The sequence below is a fragment of the Liolophura sinensis genome, chromosome 6 (genome assembly GCF_032854445.1).
Source record: "Liolophura sinensis isolate JHLJ2023 chromosome 6, CUHK_Ljap_v2, whole genome shotgun sequence".
Taxonomy (NCBI): domain Eukaryota; kingdom Metazoa; phylum Mollusca; class Polyplacophora; order Chitonida; family Chitonidae; genus Liolophura; species Liolophura sinensis.
The window spans coordinates 56,325,808-56,340,123 of NC_088300.1; the positions used below are offsets into that span (position 1 = coordinate 56,325,808).

Consider the following 14,316-nt stretch of genomic DNA (forward strand, 5'->3'; position numbering starts at 1 on the left):
GTATTTTAACAGGCAGCTTAGTTTTGATCAATTTTGTTAAAATTTGGAACTGTAATGCTTCTCTTTGTCCAGAAGTGAAAAATGATGAATTAGACGGACAAGTATGTGAATGCTGCATTCATACAGACAAATATGTGAATGTTGCATTCATACAGACAAGCCTGAAATGTAATAAATTATTACAACAATAACTAATTTATGGACAAGCATAGCAATAAACATAAATTATCTGGAACAGCTTGTTACAATGTGTTTGCCTTTGTAAAATATAAACCAAATGTATCTAATCCTAACAAAATATCACTGAGGCTAGCTGCCACAATAGTTCTATGCCTAAAGTTTGACCTTTAACCTGACAACATGAACAATAGAGTAGAGGGCAGTGGCACAGACATGTGCTTACAATAGTAAGGGGCTGGAAGTTTCATGTCAGCATCCATATGTAAAGTCTGCAACCTTTTCAGATCTACATGTGCCTAACCTGTGTCAGAGCCCTAACATTTAGAGATGAGAACATGAGTACATTTCCGCAACTGTGTAAACCATGCTGAGATACAGTGAGGGGGTGAGTGGCTGTTGGTATCAACTCATTTTCCACACAAACCCCTGTTTTAATGCTCATTCTGTGAGGGATCATGTGAAATTGGATGTTAACACTTGTGTCTGTTCAGAGACACACTGCATGTCAGAAATGGCTTTATATTCCACAGGGTAAACATGCCAAATGTTATTACCTGTGGCTAGCACAATACAAGGCAGCTCAAATTCGGCCCTGTGATGTTAAATCAATACATGCATCTTTAATTACTCAATGATTGAACCCATGACATGACACGGGCCAAACTTCTGCCATTACAACGCTTGGAATTCCATTCGGCCATCACATGTAATTTTAGCCAACTGCACACACGTGGGGGGCCGTGCTGCAAAAATACGAGCAATTTTGTCCACAGTGGATCTCAAATATTAGACAAATACCAAACCGCTTTGTGAGGCGTTATTACGGCTTTTGTAACACAATAACTTAATGGACTTTAGCAGCGCTCATGTGGACGGGAGCACCATGGGTCTGTTAACGAGCTAAGAGCCTACAGGTGTTGGAGTAAACAGATGATTTGGAGAGTGTATTAGAGAAGACAGTGTGGGTAATATGGCAGTAGCTTATGTCATGACTGAGGGTGGGAAGGTTTCGACTGATTTCATCCTGGATACTCTCTAGCAGCATCAGGTGTACACTCAGCCCTCCTTTCTGCCTCCTTACCCAGATCAAATTCACCTCATTCTACACAACATCGACAGATGTTTTCAAACAATGTTTCAAGTGGCACTGGGCTGGGCTATAAAGCCCAACCGACCCTGCTGTCTCAGTAATGTCTGGCTTCAGAGGCTCTAGCCTTGTTACACAATGTTATATCAACGAACATATGTTCAGGGCTTGAGCATATCTATAATAATGTGGAGGTTTAATAAAGAAAACAGGTTGAGTGACCATGGTAATTGGCCCGGCTCACCCCTGCTAACAGACTAGCTTAAGGGGCTCAGTCTGAGGTGAAATCCTCATTACTTGCGCTAGTTTACTTCACTCCTCTCCACACCAGGAATCTTTGTGGCTAGCTTGTGATAAAACCCACAGAGTGGATTATCTTCCACCATCACAGGTGCTTTCTCGCATACTACGCTCCCCCTGACCAGCCAGGGAAATGTCAGATTTTCTCTATGGAAGATCTTCAAAAAGAAAAGCTGACAAGGTATTAAGCGCCCCTTAGCACAAGAGGCTCCATGTAACCCAAGCATGTAATGTAAGCAACAAGGCCTGCAGGGGCCAGCCAATGTTTGCACGGGCTGGAAGGCTGGGCCTCTCTCTAACTGTCAGACCCCCTTTGATGTTCTTTATTCAAAACAGGCCATGGTTATCCTATAGGGGTAGGCTCCAGCAGCCAGGCCATCTCTGCAATCAGAACTGCTGGGGAGACTTGATTTGAGGGTTTGATTTCAGGCTGGCTCCCCTCCACCCCAGCCCCTGTCCCTCAGCTCTGGTCACACAGTCCCATACGCATCACCTGATCCCACCTCAATTACCTCAGTCTAACTTCCCCCACCAATCTGCCCCGGACCCAAGCAGTATTCATTACAACTCCCCCACCCCTCAACAGCCCTCACTCCAACACTTGTTCATTAGAATTAATTAACATTCCACTGACTAATCAGCTATGACTTAGATAAAAATCAAAAAGGTAATGACGAAGTTCCAGCTTGTTCCATTTGGTTCAAAGATAAAAAAAATTCATGACAGTCTACCAATGTTTCATCTTGAAACATGGATATGTACACTAATAATGTTGACCCAGAGAAGGAATTTAGGTTTGAATTTAATATGTTTCTAGTTGGGCACCTCACTGGCTCAGATTGTTCAAACACTGGCTGGCTGGGATTAATAGGTCGTTTACAAAGAGTTTGCATGTTTGAATCAAGATGCCGCTGTTTCCGCTGCTGCTTAACATCAGGAGATTTGTGAGGAGAGCTTACTGAGGTTTTCTGCTTCACATCAGGAGATTTGTGAGGTGAGCTTAATGAGGCTTTCTGCTTCACATCAGGAGATTTGTGTGGTGAGCTTAATGAGGTTTACTGCTTCACATCATGAGATTTGTGTGGTGAGCTTACTGAGGTTTACTGCTTCACATCAGGAGATTTGTAAGGTGAGCTTACTGAGGTTTACTGCTTCACATCAGGAGATTTGTGAGGTGAGCTTACTGAGGTTTACTGCTTCACATCAGGAGATTTGTGTGGTGAGCTTACTGAGGTTTACTGCTTCACATCAGGAGATTTGTGAGGTGAGCTTACTGAGGTTTACTGCTTCACATCAGGAGATTTGTGAGGTGAGCTTACTGAGTTTTACTGCTTCACATCAGGAGATTTGTGAGCTAAGCTTACTGAGGTTTACTGCTTCACATCAGGAGATTTGTGAGCTAAGCTTACTGAGGTTTACTGCTTCACATCAGGAGATTTGTGAGGTGAGCTTACTGAGGTTTACTGCTTCACATCAGGAGATTTGTGAGCTAAGCTTACTGAGGTTTACTGCTTCACATCAGGAGATTTGTGAGGTGAGCTTACTGAGGTTTACTGATTCACATCAGGGGATTTGTGATCTAAGCTTACTGAGGTTTACTGCTTCACATCAGGAGATTTGTGAGCTAAGCTTACTGAGGTTTACTGCTTCACATCAGGAGATTTGTTAGCTAAGCTTACTGAGGTTTACTGCTTCACATCAGGAGATTTGTGAGCTAAGCTTACTGAGGTTTACTGCTTCACATCAGGAGATTTGTGAGGTGAGCTTACTGAGGTTTACTGCTTCACATCAGGAGATTTGTGAGGTGAGCTTACTGAGGTTTACTGCTTCACATCAGGAGATTTGTGAGGTGAGCTTACTGAGGTTTACTGCTTCACATCAGGAGATTTGTGAGGTGAGCTTACTGAGGTTTACTGCTTCACATCAGGAGATTTGTGAGGTGAGCTTACTGAGGTTTACTGATTCACATCAGGAGATTTGTGAGCTAAGCTTACTGAGGTTTACTGATTCACATCAGGGGATTTGTGATCTAAGCTTACTGAGGTTTACTCCAGTCAAGTAAATGAAAAATTCTTGAGTATGGCATTAAATACAAGTCAAATAAATAAATAAATATTTTCCATTGTTTGAAAAGTTGACGGACATATCTAACAGGTTCTAGCTTTCATCTGATGATGTCTCGGTTATATTTCTAACAATCTAATACATCTAACAAATATGTATTGAAAACTTTCATACAAAAACTCTTGTGAACATAGACCTGTTCGTTTTGCAATTAGTAAACACTTTGAGCAAAGCCCTGTTCAAGAATTAATATATTCATGTATTACACAAGTCTCAGAGCTTTCTCACAGAAGTTCACTTACATGGGACAACTGAGTGAAGCCAAGCAGGACTGTTAATGTAAACTGCTGCAGATTATATATTCTATCCAGGCTTTTACTGTAAGCCAAACCAGCTGAGTGGAAGATAAGATTCACAGACAGTCATCAAACCAGCATATTCATGAGCTGGACACAAAGAATGCCCTGAATGTCCACTCTTACAGAAGTGGGGAAAAGACAGGCTGGGTGGGGGTAGGGGAGGTGATCAAACTGGACATCAGTAACTCGATCCTTTCTTCTCCTGTCATCACTGGCAGACAGTGTACTCTGAGAAGCACTGGCCTCAGGCTCTAACCACTGACCATCTAAATGACCACAACTGCCTAATTTTTATTGACCAATACATCAAGGTAATGGGTTGGAGGCTGGCAGTAGGCACACACTCAGAACTGTTATAAGTGTTACTGTTATTTACTGAGTGTTCCAAACAGCCATTATCACAGTAGGGAGATAATGATATTATCTTTGCAGCGCCTTACCCTCCCTAAAACAGACCATTTAGATTGCTGATAGACTTGAGAACAGCTTCACCTGACTGAGGACATTGCTGGACTGACACTGTCTTTCATCTTCTTACTTACAGGTATACACAGTCTGACACACCTATATACCTGAGCAAAGGAGGTGCAGAACAGGTAATCGTGTTTCGAAAGTACAGAATAAGGCTTAAATCTTAAGGTTAGACTGTGACACCCAATATACAACACCCCAGAAAGGAAATGTTTCCTGTGCATCTACGGGCTAATTTCACCTTCAGTTACATGTAGGTATTAAAGATTGTGAATTCTCTGCTCAAGGCAATTTATATAATATATAACATTCTATCAAAATTAATTTGTATAATTAATTTCTATTAAATTCTTCAAAAGATGCATCCAATGTTAAAGGATGTTGAGCTTTAAATTCTACTAACAAAATGTGGGTAAAACTGTTATTTTCATGAGTAGAAAAACTAGGTATCAACTTGTAGTCATCATTTTATCATTAATTTTGTCTGATAATACACTTTTTAAAAAGGGTTCCATAAAATAAAATCATTATTGGTGTCATGTTACATGACATTTGTGTCAAATTGAAACAATGCAGAGTGACAGTTTTTAAGTTATTCTAAGTGATCCTTGATTTACATATTTCAAATTAGGCAAATCGTTGCACCCTGGGGCTGATAACCCTGTGCACAGGGTTGTAGGAGGATCAGACAACCAGTCACCAATGGTTAGGAGGATTGGACACTGACATGGGGCAGAACTAAGCAAGATCCAAAGCTTCTGATAAACCATCCAGCGGCCAGGCACAGCAGCCTCCACCCCTAGCTCTTTACAGCTAGACACACTGACTAGAATTCATTAAGTGGTCCAGGGTCAGTGGGTTCTTTAAAGTGCCCTTAGGAGGCTCCAAGTCTACCCCACTCCACCAGTATTCCATGTGATAAGCCTGGGTAAAACACATCGCCCTTTTAACTTTCAGTCCAAATCTAATCTATAGCAAGTCTGCCTATTTTCACTAATCAACCCCCTTAATTAACCACCCATCAACACCACAACTTTTCACCCACATCAGTTTCTCTTCACAGAGCTGTTAGTCTTACATTGCATGACATATCAAAACTTAATTTTTTTTATTCTAAATTCCAGATATCAGAAACATCTTGAAAGGTACTTTAAAAGCTTTTACATCATATATCCATAACCAGTTGTCCACGACATATGATGGACGAAAGAACTTTCTCCATTCCTTTTCAACTCATCAACTTCATTTTACTTATTTTTTATCCCGAATTGTAGATAAAAAAATAGCACACACAAGCAACCATCAGGGTTTTGCAGAAAAATATTTCAATGTTGATGAGTGTTCCAATCCCAGAGATGGTATTACTGATAGCTGTAGAGATGAGAGGGCTTAGCACTGCTGATAAAGACAGAGCTCATTATGTCACAGGTCCCAAAAGGGCTGATCTCTAGAGCTGTACAAACCCCTGCCTCTTACAGCTGACACCTCCTCATCCACAAACCCACAGAGTTAATGAAAACAAAATATTTGTGCTCACTGTTTACAAAGTGGACAGAACTGAGAAAATGCTGGTCAGCCTGGTCCTGGGGTCATCTGAGCCTCCCAAACACCCTGGTGTCAGCACAGAGCCCTGGAAAGAACTGGCACAGGTCTACCAGACTGACCAGCTTAATTGGAGATGTGCCAGAAATGGGCACCCCAAAAGGGTATCCTGTGACTGGGTGACAGCAGTGTGTGTGTCAGGCTCCACACACAATCTCCTGCCACCCTGCCACTACAGGCCTTCACCCCTCCTTTGTCTGCCCCTAACCCCAACTATGAAGTTTGTCTTACAACAGGATGTCAAGGTATTTCTGCTCCCTTAACTGTGGACAATACTGAACTACACCTGCCCTCTTTAAACAACTCATTCCCAAAATCACACCTGTATCAAATTAGTGTTCACACTGAACACAACTTAAATTTCCTGTTTAAAACAATCCCCAAAAACTTTTCCCCCCCCAAAATGTGTCTGTCAATGATGCTATGAGTTCTTTCAGGTTGATCAAATAATTATTGCACATGGGTTAAAAATCATCAAAAACTTTTAAGTTAACAAAATAAACCTTCAGTACAATCACATATCATTACTTGTTTATTGTGCTTGATTGTTGTTAATCAACAAGCTGAAGATTTTTTTAAAATTTACTTGAATAATAATTTGAATACTTGGATAACAGCTTGGTGATGTGCCATGCAATAAGTTTTCACCCTGTGCTCGTCAGTCCGATTTAAACACTTATGTTCATTCACTGTAACTGCTATTAACACATCCACATCAATTAAAAAAAAAACAGGCATGTATTAATGTTTTGTAAATATACAAATATTACTGTAGAATGTAGAATACCAAATGTAGATTAATGCTACTACAAATTTAGAGTTAATGTCGGGTATCTTAAACAAGGCATAATTCAATGGCACTTCATTTTATTCTTTGGCACTATAACCCAGTCAGAAATATAGTGCCCCGTGAGTGAGCAGTTTTGTGAGGCTGTTGATATTACTTTGCAAAGTCACCAGTAGTTTAAATGTGTGCTATTAGTGCAACTGGTAATATCATATATACTGAGAAATTTAAATTTCAAAGAGGACAGAATGAGAAGAACCTCTGCGGGGTATCAAAGTTCGAAGGGCTTCATCACACATTTCAACAAAAAGTGGTCCTCAGCCAGACCCAGTGTAAATACATATACTTATACTTAATATAATATAAGCTAATTTCCTTCCCAAAAGAAGATTATGAATGAAAGTAATATAAACTATTTGGGCTAAAATTACATCCATTATCTTAATTTGATTTTCATGTGAAAGTTATTTTAGAGATTATTAAAAATCTCCACTGATGACCTGATTTACTCTTAGATATATTTGCAAGTTAATTACAACAGATATACCCACCAGACTGTGCCACCAGATTTAAACAAAAAAAAAAAATTATTTCAAATCGTAAAATGCTGATTTTGACTCTGGTAAGTGAACAGGGTTACCCTAAGCAAACAACTTTTTAATAGTGCCTTGCTTTTAAAAACCAGACTGCCATAATGCTTTTATGTCCCCTTAAAGCAGATGGATAGTGAGCTACATTGACAAGAGTGTAGCAGTGTGGTTTGTTCATTCAGACCAGAAACTGCCTCATCAGGAGTGCACACACAGTGGGTGGAACAAATCACAAGTCTATCTGGCTGCTGTAGGTTACACACAGAATGACCTACACACTTAGTACTACAGACAGCACTGTGTATTTTAACGCCCATCCTCTTAATGACTGCCCTCTACCAACAACTGTGTTTACACTACGGAGAGGCCTATTGCTCCTGGGGGGATGGGGCACCTCCTCTCCAGCACTATAGTCTCCATGTGACTGATCAAAGCACGGAGCCCTCATCTCTTACACATGTGTATACACCATGCAGATCAGGCAGGTAGTTTTGACAATTGCTTCTCATTAATGGCTGAATTCTTGTCAAGATTTGACCTTTCCCAGCCAGCTGTCGCTCAGATGCTGTCAAAACCACCCTGTTGCGCTGGCAGGAAGGCAGCCCTCTGCTCGCTCCCCGGGTTGGGTGTTGAGACATGAACTGAGACCAACCCTAGTCCTTGCACTTACCCAGTACCACAACACACTGGACCTTTTCGCTTATAACTGACCCTTCCTGTTTACCCCAACCTACTGGGCTGCACTCTCTTCTCCAATGACCCCCTACACCCCCTGATACTGACCCTCAGACCAAGGGTCAGATGAAATGCCAGCCTTCTCCCCATCTTCAAAATTAACAACATGTCAAAATCTAGGGTAAACATCATGCTGATTCAACAATTAGGCTTAATTTATCTCCTGATGAACTGCCTCAGTACTCAACTCACTCGCCTCAGTACCAAACTCACTCCTCTCAGTACTCAACTCACTCCTCTCTGTACCAAACTCACTCCTCTCAGTACCAAACTCACTCCTCTCAGTACTCAACTCACCCCTCTCAGTACCAAACTCACTCCTCTCAGTACCCAACTCACTCCTCTCAGTGCCCCTCACTCGCCTCACTACACAACTCACTCGCTTTACTATAGAACTCACCCACCTTACTACCCAACTCACTCCTCTCAGTACCTAACTCACTCATCTCAGTATACAACTGACTCACCTCACTACCCAACTCACTCTTCTCAGAACCTAACTCACTCTTCTCAGTACCCTACTCACTTGCCTCAGTACACAACTCACTTGCCTCAATACCCAACTCACTCCTCTCAATACCCAACTCACTCTTCTCAGAACCTAACTCACTTGCCTCAGTACCCAACTCACTCACCTCAGTACCCAACTCACTTGCCACCCTACCCAACTCACTCGCCACCCTACCCAACTGACTCGCCTCAGTACTCAACTCACTCGCCACCCTACCCAACTCACTCGCCACCCTACCCAACTCACTCACCTCACGACCCAAATCACTCGCCCCACGTATATGTAGGCTACACGTATAGATGGCCACAATAAATTCATGACATAGCTATGGTTCTTTCAACTGGACATCAAGTGTATTTCATTGGAATTAACATACTGATCGTTTGGAAAAACATTCCAACATTTAAGCTAGCTTTGTGTATCTACAGTTATACTACAGTGTATGCACATTTCTAGAAACATATATATGGCTACAAGAAATTAAATTAGACGGTTTCTTAATAGGAGAATATCAAATCTTAACTTCTGGACATATTCCACAAACAGCTGTGACTTGCTTCCTCAGGTGTAAATTGACAAGGTGTTGACAAGAAACAAGGTTAAAGAATGCAGTTGTATACAATGACCTCACAAATCCCTTGTAACTATGGCTGCTCTGTGGACAATGTGGACACTAACAGTGTTATATCAGCTGAGAATGATGAACAGTGAGAATGATGAACAGTGAGTATGCTCTAACAGCTGTGCCCAGAGAGCAACAAACCCAGTCCTCTGCCAGACCCATCCATCTTGTGTCTATTAAACACTGCTAAACCAGGTGATAAATCCCAGCTTTTGATTGACAGCTCATGGCACCAGGTGTAAACATGTGTATATTTCTACAGTCACTTTTTTCTCTATTTACCCACATTGCCCAGCGTGGGGACTTGTCTGCTAATGGGTGCTGAAGTCCTCCAGATGTTGAAGTATACAAGACAGTACTAAAGACTGGCTTTTGGAACATGCTAAAACTCTATATCACTTATGCTGGGAAGTCTTTCAGTTTATACTTACATTTACACACCATAGCCTCACAAATTATAAAAGTAATCATTTTATACCTGCGACTTCAAGTCTCCAGATGTCATTAAGAATACTTTTCCCAGACATCTCTATTTAAGCTGTTATTGTATGCCCAAATCTGGGCAGATTATTTATGTCACTTTAAAGGACACTGAACAGAAAACCTGCTAAATTTCTTATTTATTCTGAAATAACTGATGGGTGATTAAAGTAATTAATTAAATCATGATATCTTTTGTTATGGTTGAGGAAATCATAACTTACCAACAACTCTCAAGGTGACGTTGATGCTGACACTGCCAAATCCGTTGATGGCTTTACAAACATAAAGCCCAGCATCTTCCATCACAATTTCTTTAATCTTGAGCCACTTCTGGGTGACTTTGAATCTCTCCCAGCCCTGGTGTATCAGGTACTTGTCCTTGAACCATTGCATCAGTGCTGCTGGTTCCGCCTCTACGGGACATGGTAGTTTGATGACAGAACTCACTCTGGCAGTCACCTGTTGTGTGGCTTGTCCAACCAAGCGAGGGGGACCTGAAATAAGCAGATAAAGTTAATTATGAAACAATGATGTGCAAACATGCCAGTATACAGGTTACATAATAATTTGATTGTTTGAGAAAATATTCAGTGACAGACACAAATTACAACTGTCAATTCATAATAATCATACAAATGTTTTGATTTGTTTGACTTGTCACGGAAGTAGATAGGTTTCTTTTCACATCAGTTGTACACCAGAAGATTGCTTTTCTTGACAACACCACAAGACAGATTGTCAATCTTTCATATATCCTTTGTGGGAGATACTTTTGGACAAAATTTTCATTTATCCAAGAGACAAGCATGGCACACTCTTCTCATCTGAAGACCACATTCAGATTCTTGTAATTATCAATCATTCATTGTTGCAAATGATCCGCTTATATCAAAGTAACTGTTGATTGATAGGTTGTTTCACTTCCAACACAATTGTTATTAAAGTTTAATATTATTACAGTATACAGAGTGCTTTCTACACTGTACATTATCGGAAATTGTCACCTTATAGGTGAGTCATACAGGACCACGAGGAACTGACTTTCCCATTTGTTTGTTTTCTTGTATGGGTTTTACAGATCAAACAGTATAACCATGCTTCTCTGTGACAACCGTTCAGTTATTTTTAGGCTGAAGACAGTGATAGAAACTCAAACTCCAAGATTTGGTGATAACCAGACAAATCTAAACAGGAAACATAGCTGGGTATTAGCTGGATCATCTTGCTGTCTAGTAAAGCTTACTGCCATGTTAAATGTTCTGTTACTCATCACGGGTCCTAGCTAACAGTCAGAGTATTAATCCATCCAAGCCTCAACAGCACTGCCTTACACAGGCCATATGGTAATCATTAGTGCCACTTTATCTCCATACAGGATGGGATAAGATTCACCAGTTTATCCCAACCTCAGTATACTCAAAACCATAATCATGGGAGAAAACCAAAATCTAATCAGGGAGACCTGGTGAAATCTGGACAAAATACATCTTTCTGGTTCTCTGGAGACTATGTTCTTCATGCCTGGCTGGCACACCTTGTCTGGCTGTACATTGGCTTCCACGCCTTTCTGGCAAGGCCAAGGGAACTGTTATGACAGTACTAGGCTATTCCACCAGGGCACTTGTCTACCCAAACTAGACCCTCCACTTAGGCATCATTAACAAAGGTCAAGAGCCCTCAATTGCGATGTGATTCAAACTGACATATCCATGCAGGAAGTTTTTTTCTACAGAAGATAATTGCATAGAGAAATAGCCTGTCCCATGTGTTTCTCTACAGGCAGATTAGCACTGACTAATTGTGAGGGCAACACCGATACAGTCGGAAATTCACAAACATACACAAAGTATAATTATCAATAATACAACTGCCATACAGGATGTTCTGCTTTATCCCTAACCCAGATCACAACATGATTCTCTTCGCATATAATCCCTAGATGGCCATCAGATAAACATGATGGGGATAAAGGGAAAAAGCCCACACATAGGTAACAATATCCCAATCAATGTGCTTGTTTCTATTTCAAAGACCAATTCTCAAAAGTCTCTCTTTTTGCTATTAGTTCAACTCACCAAGTATGAAAACTTTGTATTCGTAATGCATTCAACAGTACCCCATTATTATCTGGGGATATTAATATTAAAAACTAAAATACAAGCTCACATACAAGATGTCAAGTAAATACAGCATTTCATAAATAATATACAGTAATCCCCTGTCCTAGAAATGTGAGTAAATATAACTGGAACACCAAATAGTCAGACAAAAAAATGGATAGAGTGTGAAATAACATTCTCATTTCTCATGGGTGCTGATATTATACTGGTTATTTCTGAATTGTAACCAAAATGTATTAAGTAAATTGTGAACATGAAAGGAGAGAAAATCCATGTTCGTGTAGCTACCACCATTATTCAAAACCATCACAAGCCAAATGCCAATAGGGATTCCACGCTATCCCCATCTAGGATAAGCTAACTTCAGCATTAACAATACAAGCTCAGAAAGCCCATCTGAAGACTTTCAATGCTGGTTTTCACAGTTTTCTGCACTTTACAATGAATGGTCTATGCCTTGCCGTCCCTGAATACAATTGCTAAATTGGAAAATGGTAAGAGGCAAGGTCAAATGCTTCAGTGTTTTACAGAATAGTATCAGGAACATCATGATTGCTTGACATGGCTTTGTGGGCAGATCAACACAGCAGCCAGCAAGATAAGGAAGTCCTAGGAAAACATGTGTCATATCAGGTACAATTAAGATGAAAGCTGCCTTGTATGAAGGGCTGTCTGGGCCCCATCAGTGTTCTGGGTGCCATTGTAAGACTTCCTCCACGAGGTTCCTGACCTTCTGTCCGCTATGATGATAGAAACTGTGTGAGCTCTCCTCATTACCAAGCTCTCTGTGAGCCCAACACTCCATTATACACACAATTACCAATCAGGTATTGATGCCAGGTGAGACCAGGTAACATGTTCAACATCAAACAGCTCTTCATCTCTGTCAGTACAGCAAATACCACCAGTTTTACCTTAATATCTGTGTCAATGTTCCCTCAGATTTTGCCTTCATGACTAATCACAGCTCTCTGACATTACCAAACCAATATTGACAGTAATCCATTCTCCAAATACTCCAAAAATGTGATACTGTGATTTAATTGTTAGTCATGAAACATATTCTGCCATAACAAACTATAGCAAAACCTCATTTCTACATAAGTTTCATGTTGTTGTTTTGCTGACAAAAACTGATTAGAGCTTTGTTTGAGTGATTAGGTATCTAGTGTTGTCCAACTTATATGTTTTCAAATGTTCTGGAATTTCTGATGACAAGCCAATGCAGAAGAGACATAAATGTTGGTGAACTCCAAATTTCCCAGGAAGATTTTCAAAAAAGCTGTTGGTGATTGTGTGAGACAAAGACTTGCAGGTGGAATAGATCAGGAAAGGAAGCTCAAGGAGGTAGGCAGGGAAGTAGAAATGGTCTTTGGGCTGGTGATAATTGGCAACTGGTGGGGGAAGCACTGGCATCATGTGCCAACACATCCTGATTGTATGTATGACAAATCTGACCAGAAACAAAAGATGTGTCTCTCAGCTGGACTCCATCCTGCTCCAGCTAAACAAATACACAGAGTCTCTGGGCTAGTGCTGGGATGGAGCCACATGTCAACAGGCAAGCACTGAGAACAGCTCCATATAACCCATGACTCCTGCAGACAGGAGACCAGCTAGACTGTCAAGCAGAGGCTAGTCCCTGGCTATGATTTTGTCAGACATGCCTCTACCTAAAACAGCTCTCAGACAAATGGTACCACACTGTAGACCAGAAAGACAACAAATAAACAATGTGGAGAGGCTAGAGGTCAGAGATTATCACTAACTGCTGCCAGATGAGACTCCCTCTTCAACCTTTGGTTATCATATGTACCATGTTCTGCACATAATCAACTGACCAAGTCCCCTTGCACAACCCATATATACCCTACAGCCCAATCCTACAACACATGACTTCAGATCCTTACAACAGGGCATATATAATCAACTGACCGAGTCCTCTTGCAGAACCTATGTATAACTAACAGCCCCAATCCTACAACTGAGTGTGCAACATCACATCCTTACAACACAGCATATATCCCCGGTAATCAACTGATCAAGTCCTCTTGCAGAACCTATGTATAACTAACAACGCCAATCCTATAACTGAGAGTGCAACACCACATCCTTACAACACGGCATATATCCCTGGTAATCAACTGACCAAGTCCTCTTGCAGAACCTATGTATAACTAACAATCCCAATCCTACAACTGAGTGTGCAACACCACATCCTTACAACACGGCATATATCCCTGGTAATCAACTGACCAAGTCCTCTTGCAGAACCTATGTATAACTAACAGCCCCAATCCTACAACTGAGTGTGCAACATCACATCCTTACAACACACCATATATCCCCAGTTATCAACTGACCAAGTCCTCTTGCAGAACCTACGTATAACTAACAATCCCAAT

The 14,316-nt window shown here is 40.9% G+C and overlaps 1 protein-coding gene across 3 annotated transcripts in view; it reads right to left on the reverse strand.

The window, feature by feature from the left end:
• Window positions 1-14,316, reverse strand: part of LOC135467821 (fibroblast growth factor receptor-like 1) — a 39,010-nt gene that overhangs the window by 14,559 nt on the left and 10,135 nt on the right. For all 3 annotated transcript variants that reach the window (XM_064745700.1, XM_064745698.1, XM_064745699.1), the window contains exon 3: window positions 10,013-10,285. In XM_064745700.1, coding sequence (XP_064601770.1) covers window positions 10,013-10,285 — 273 coding nt within the window. The remainder of the gene's footprint in view (window positions 1-10,012; window positions 10,286-14,316) is intronic.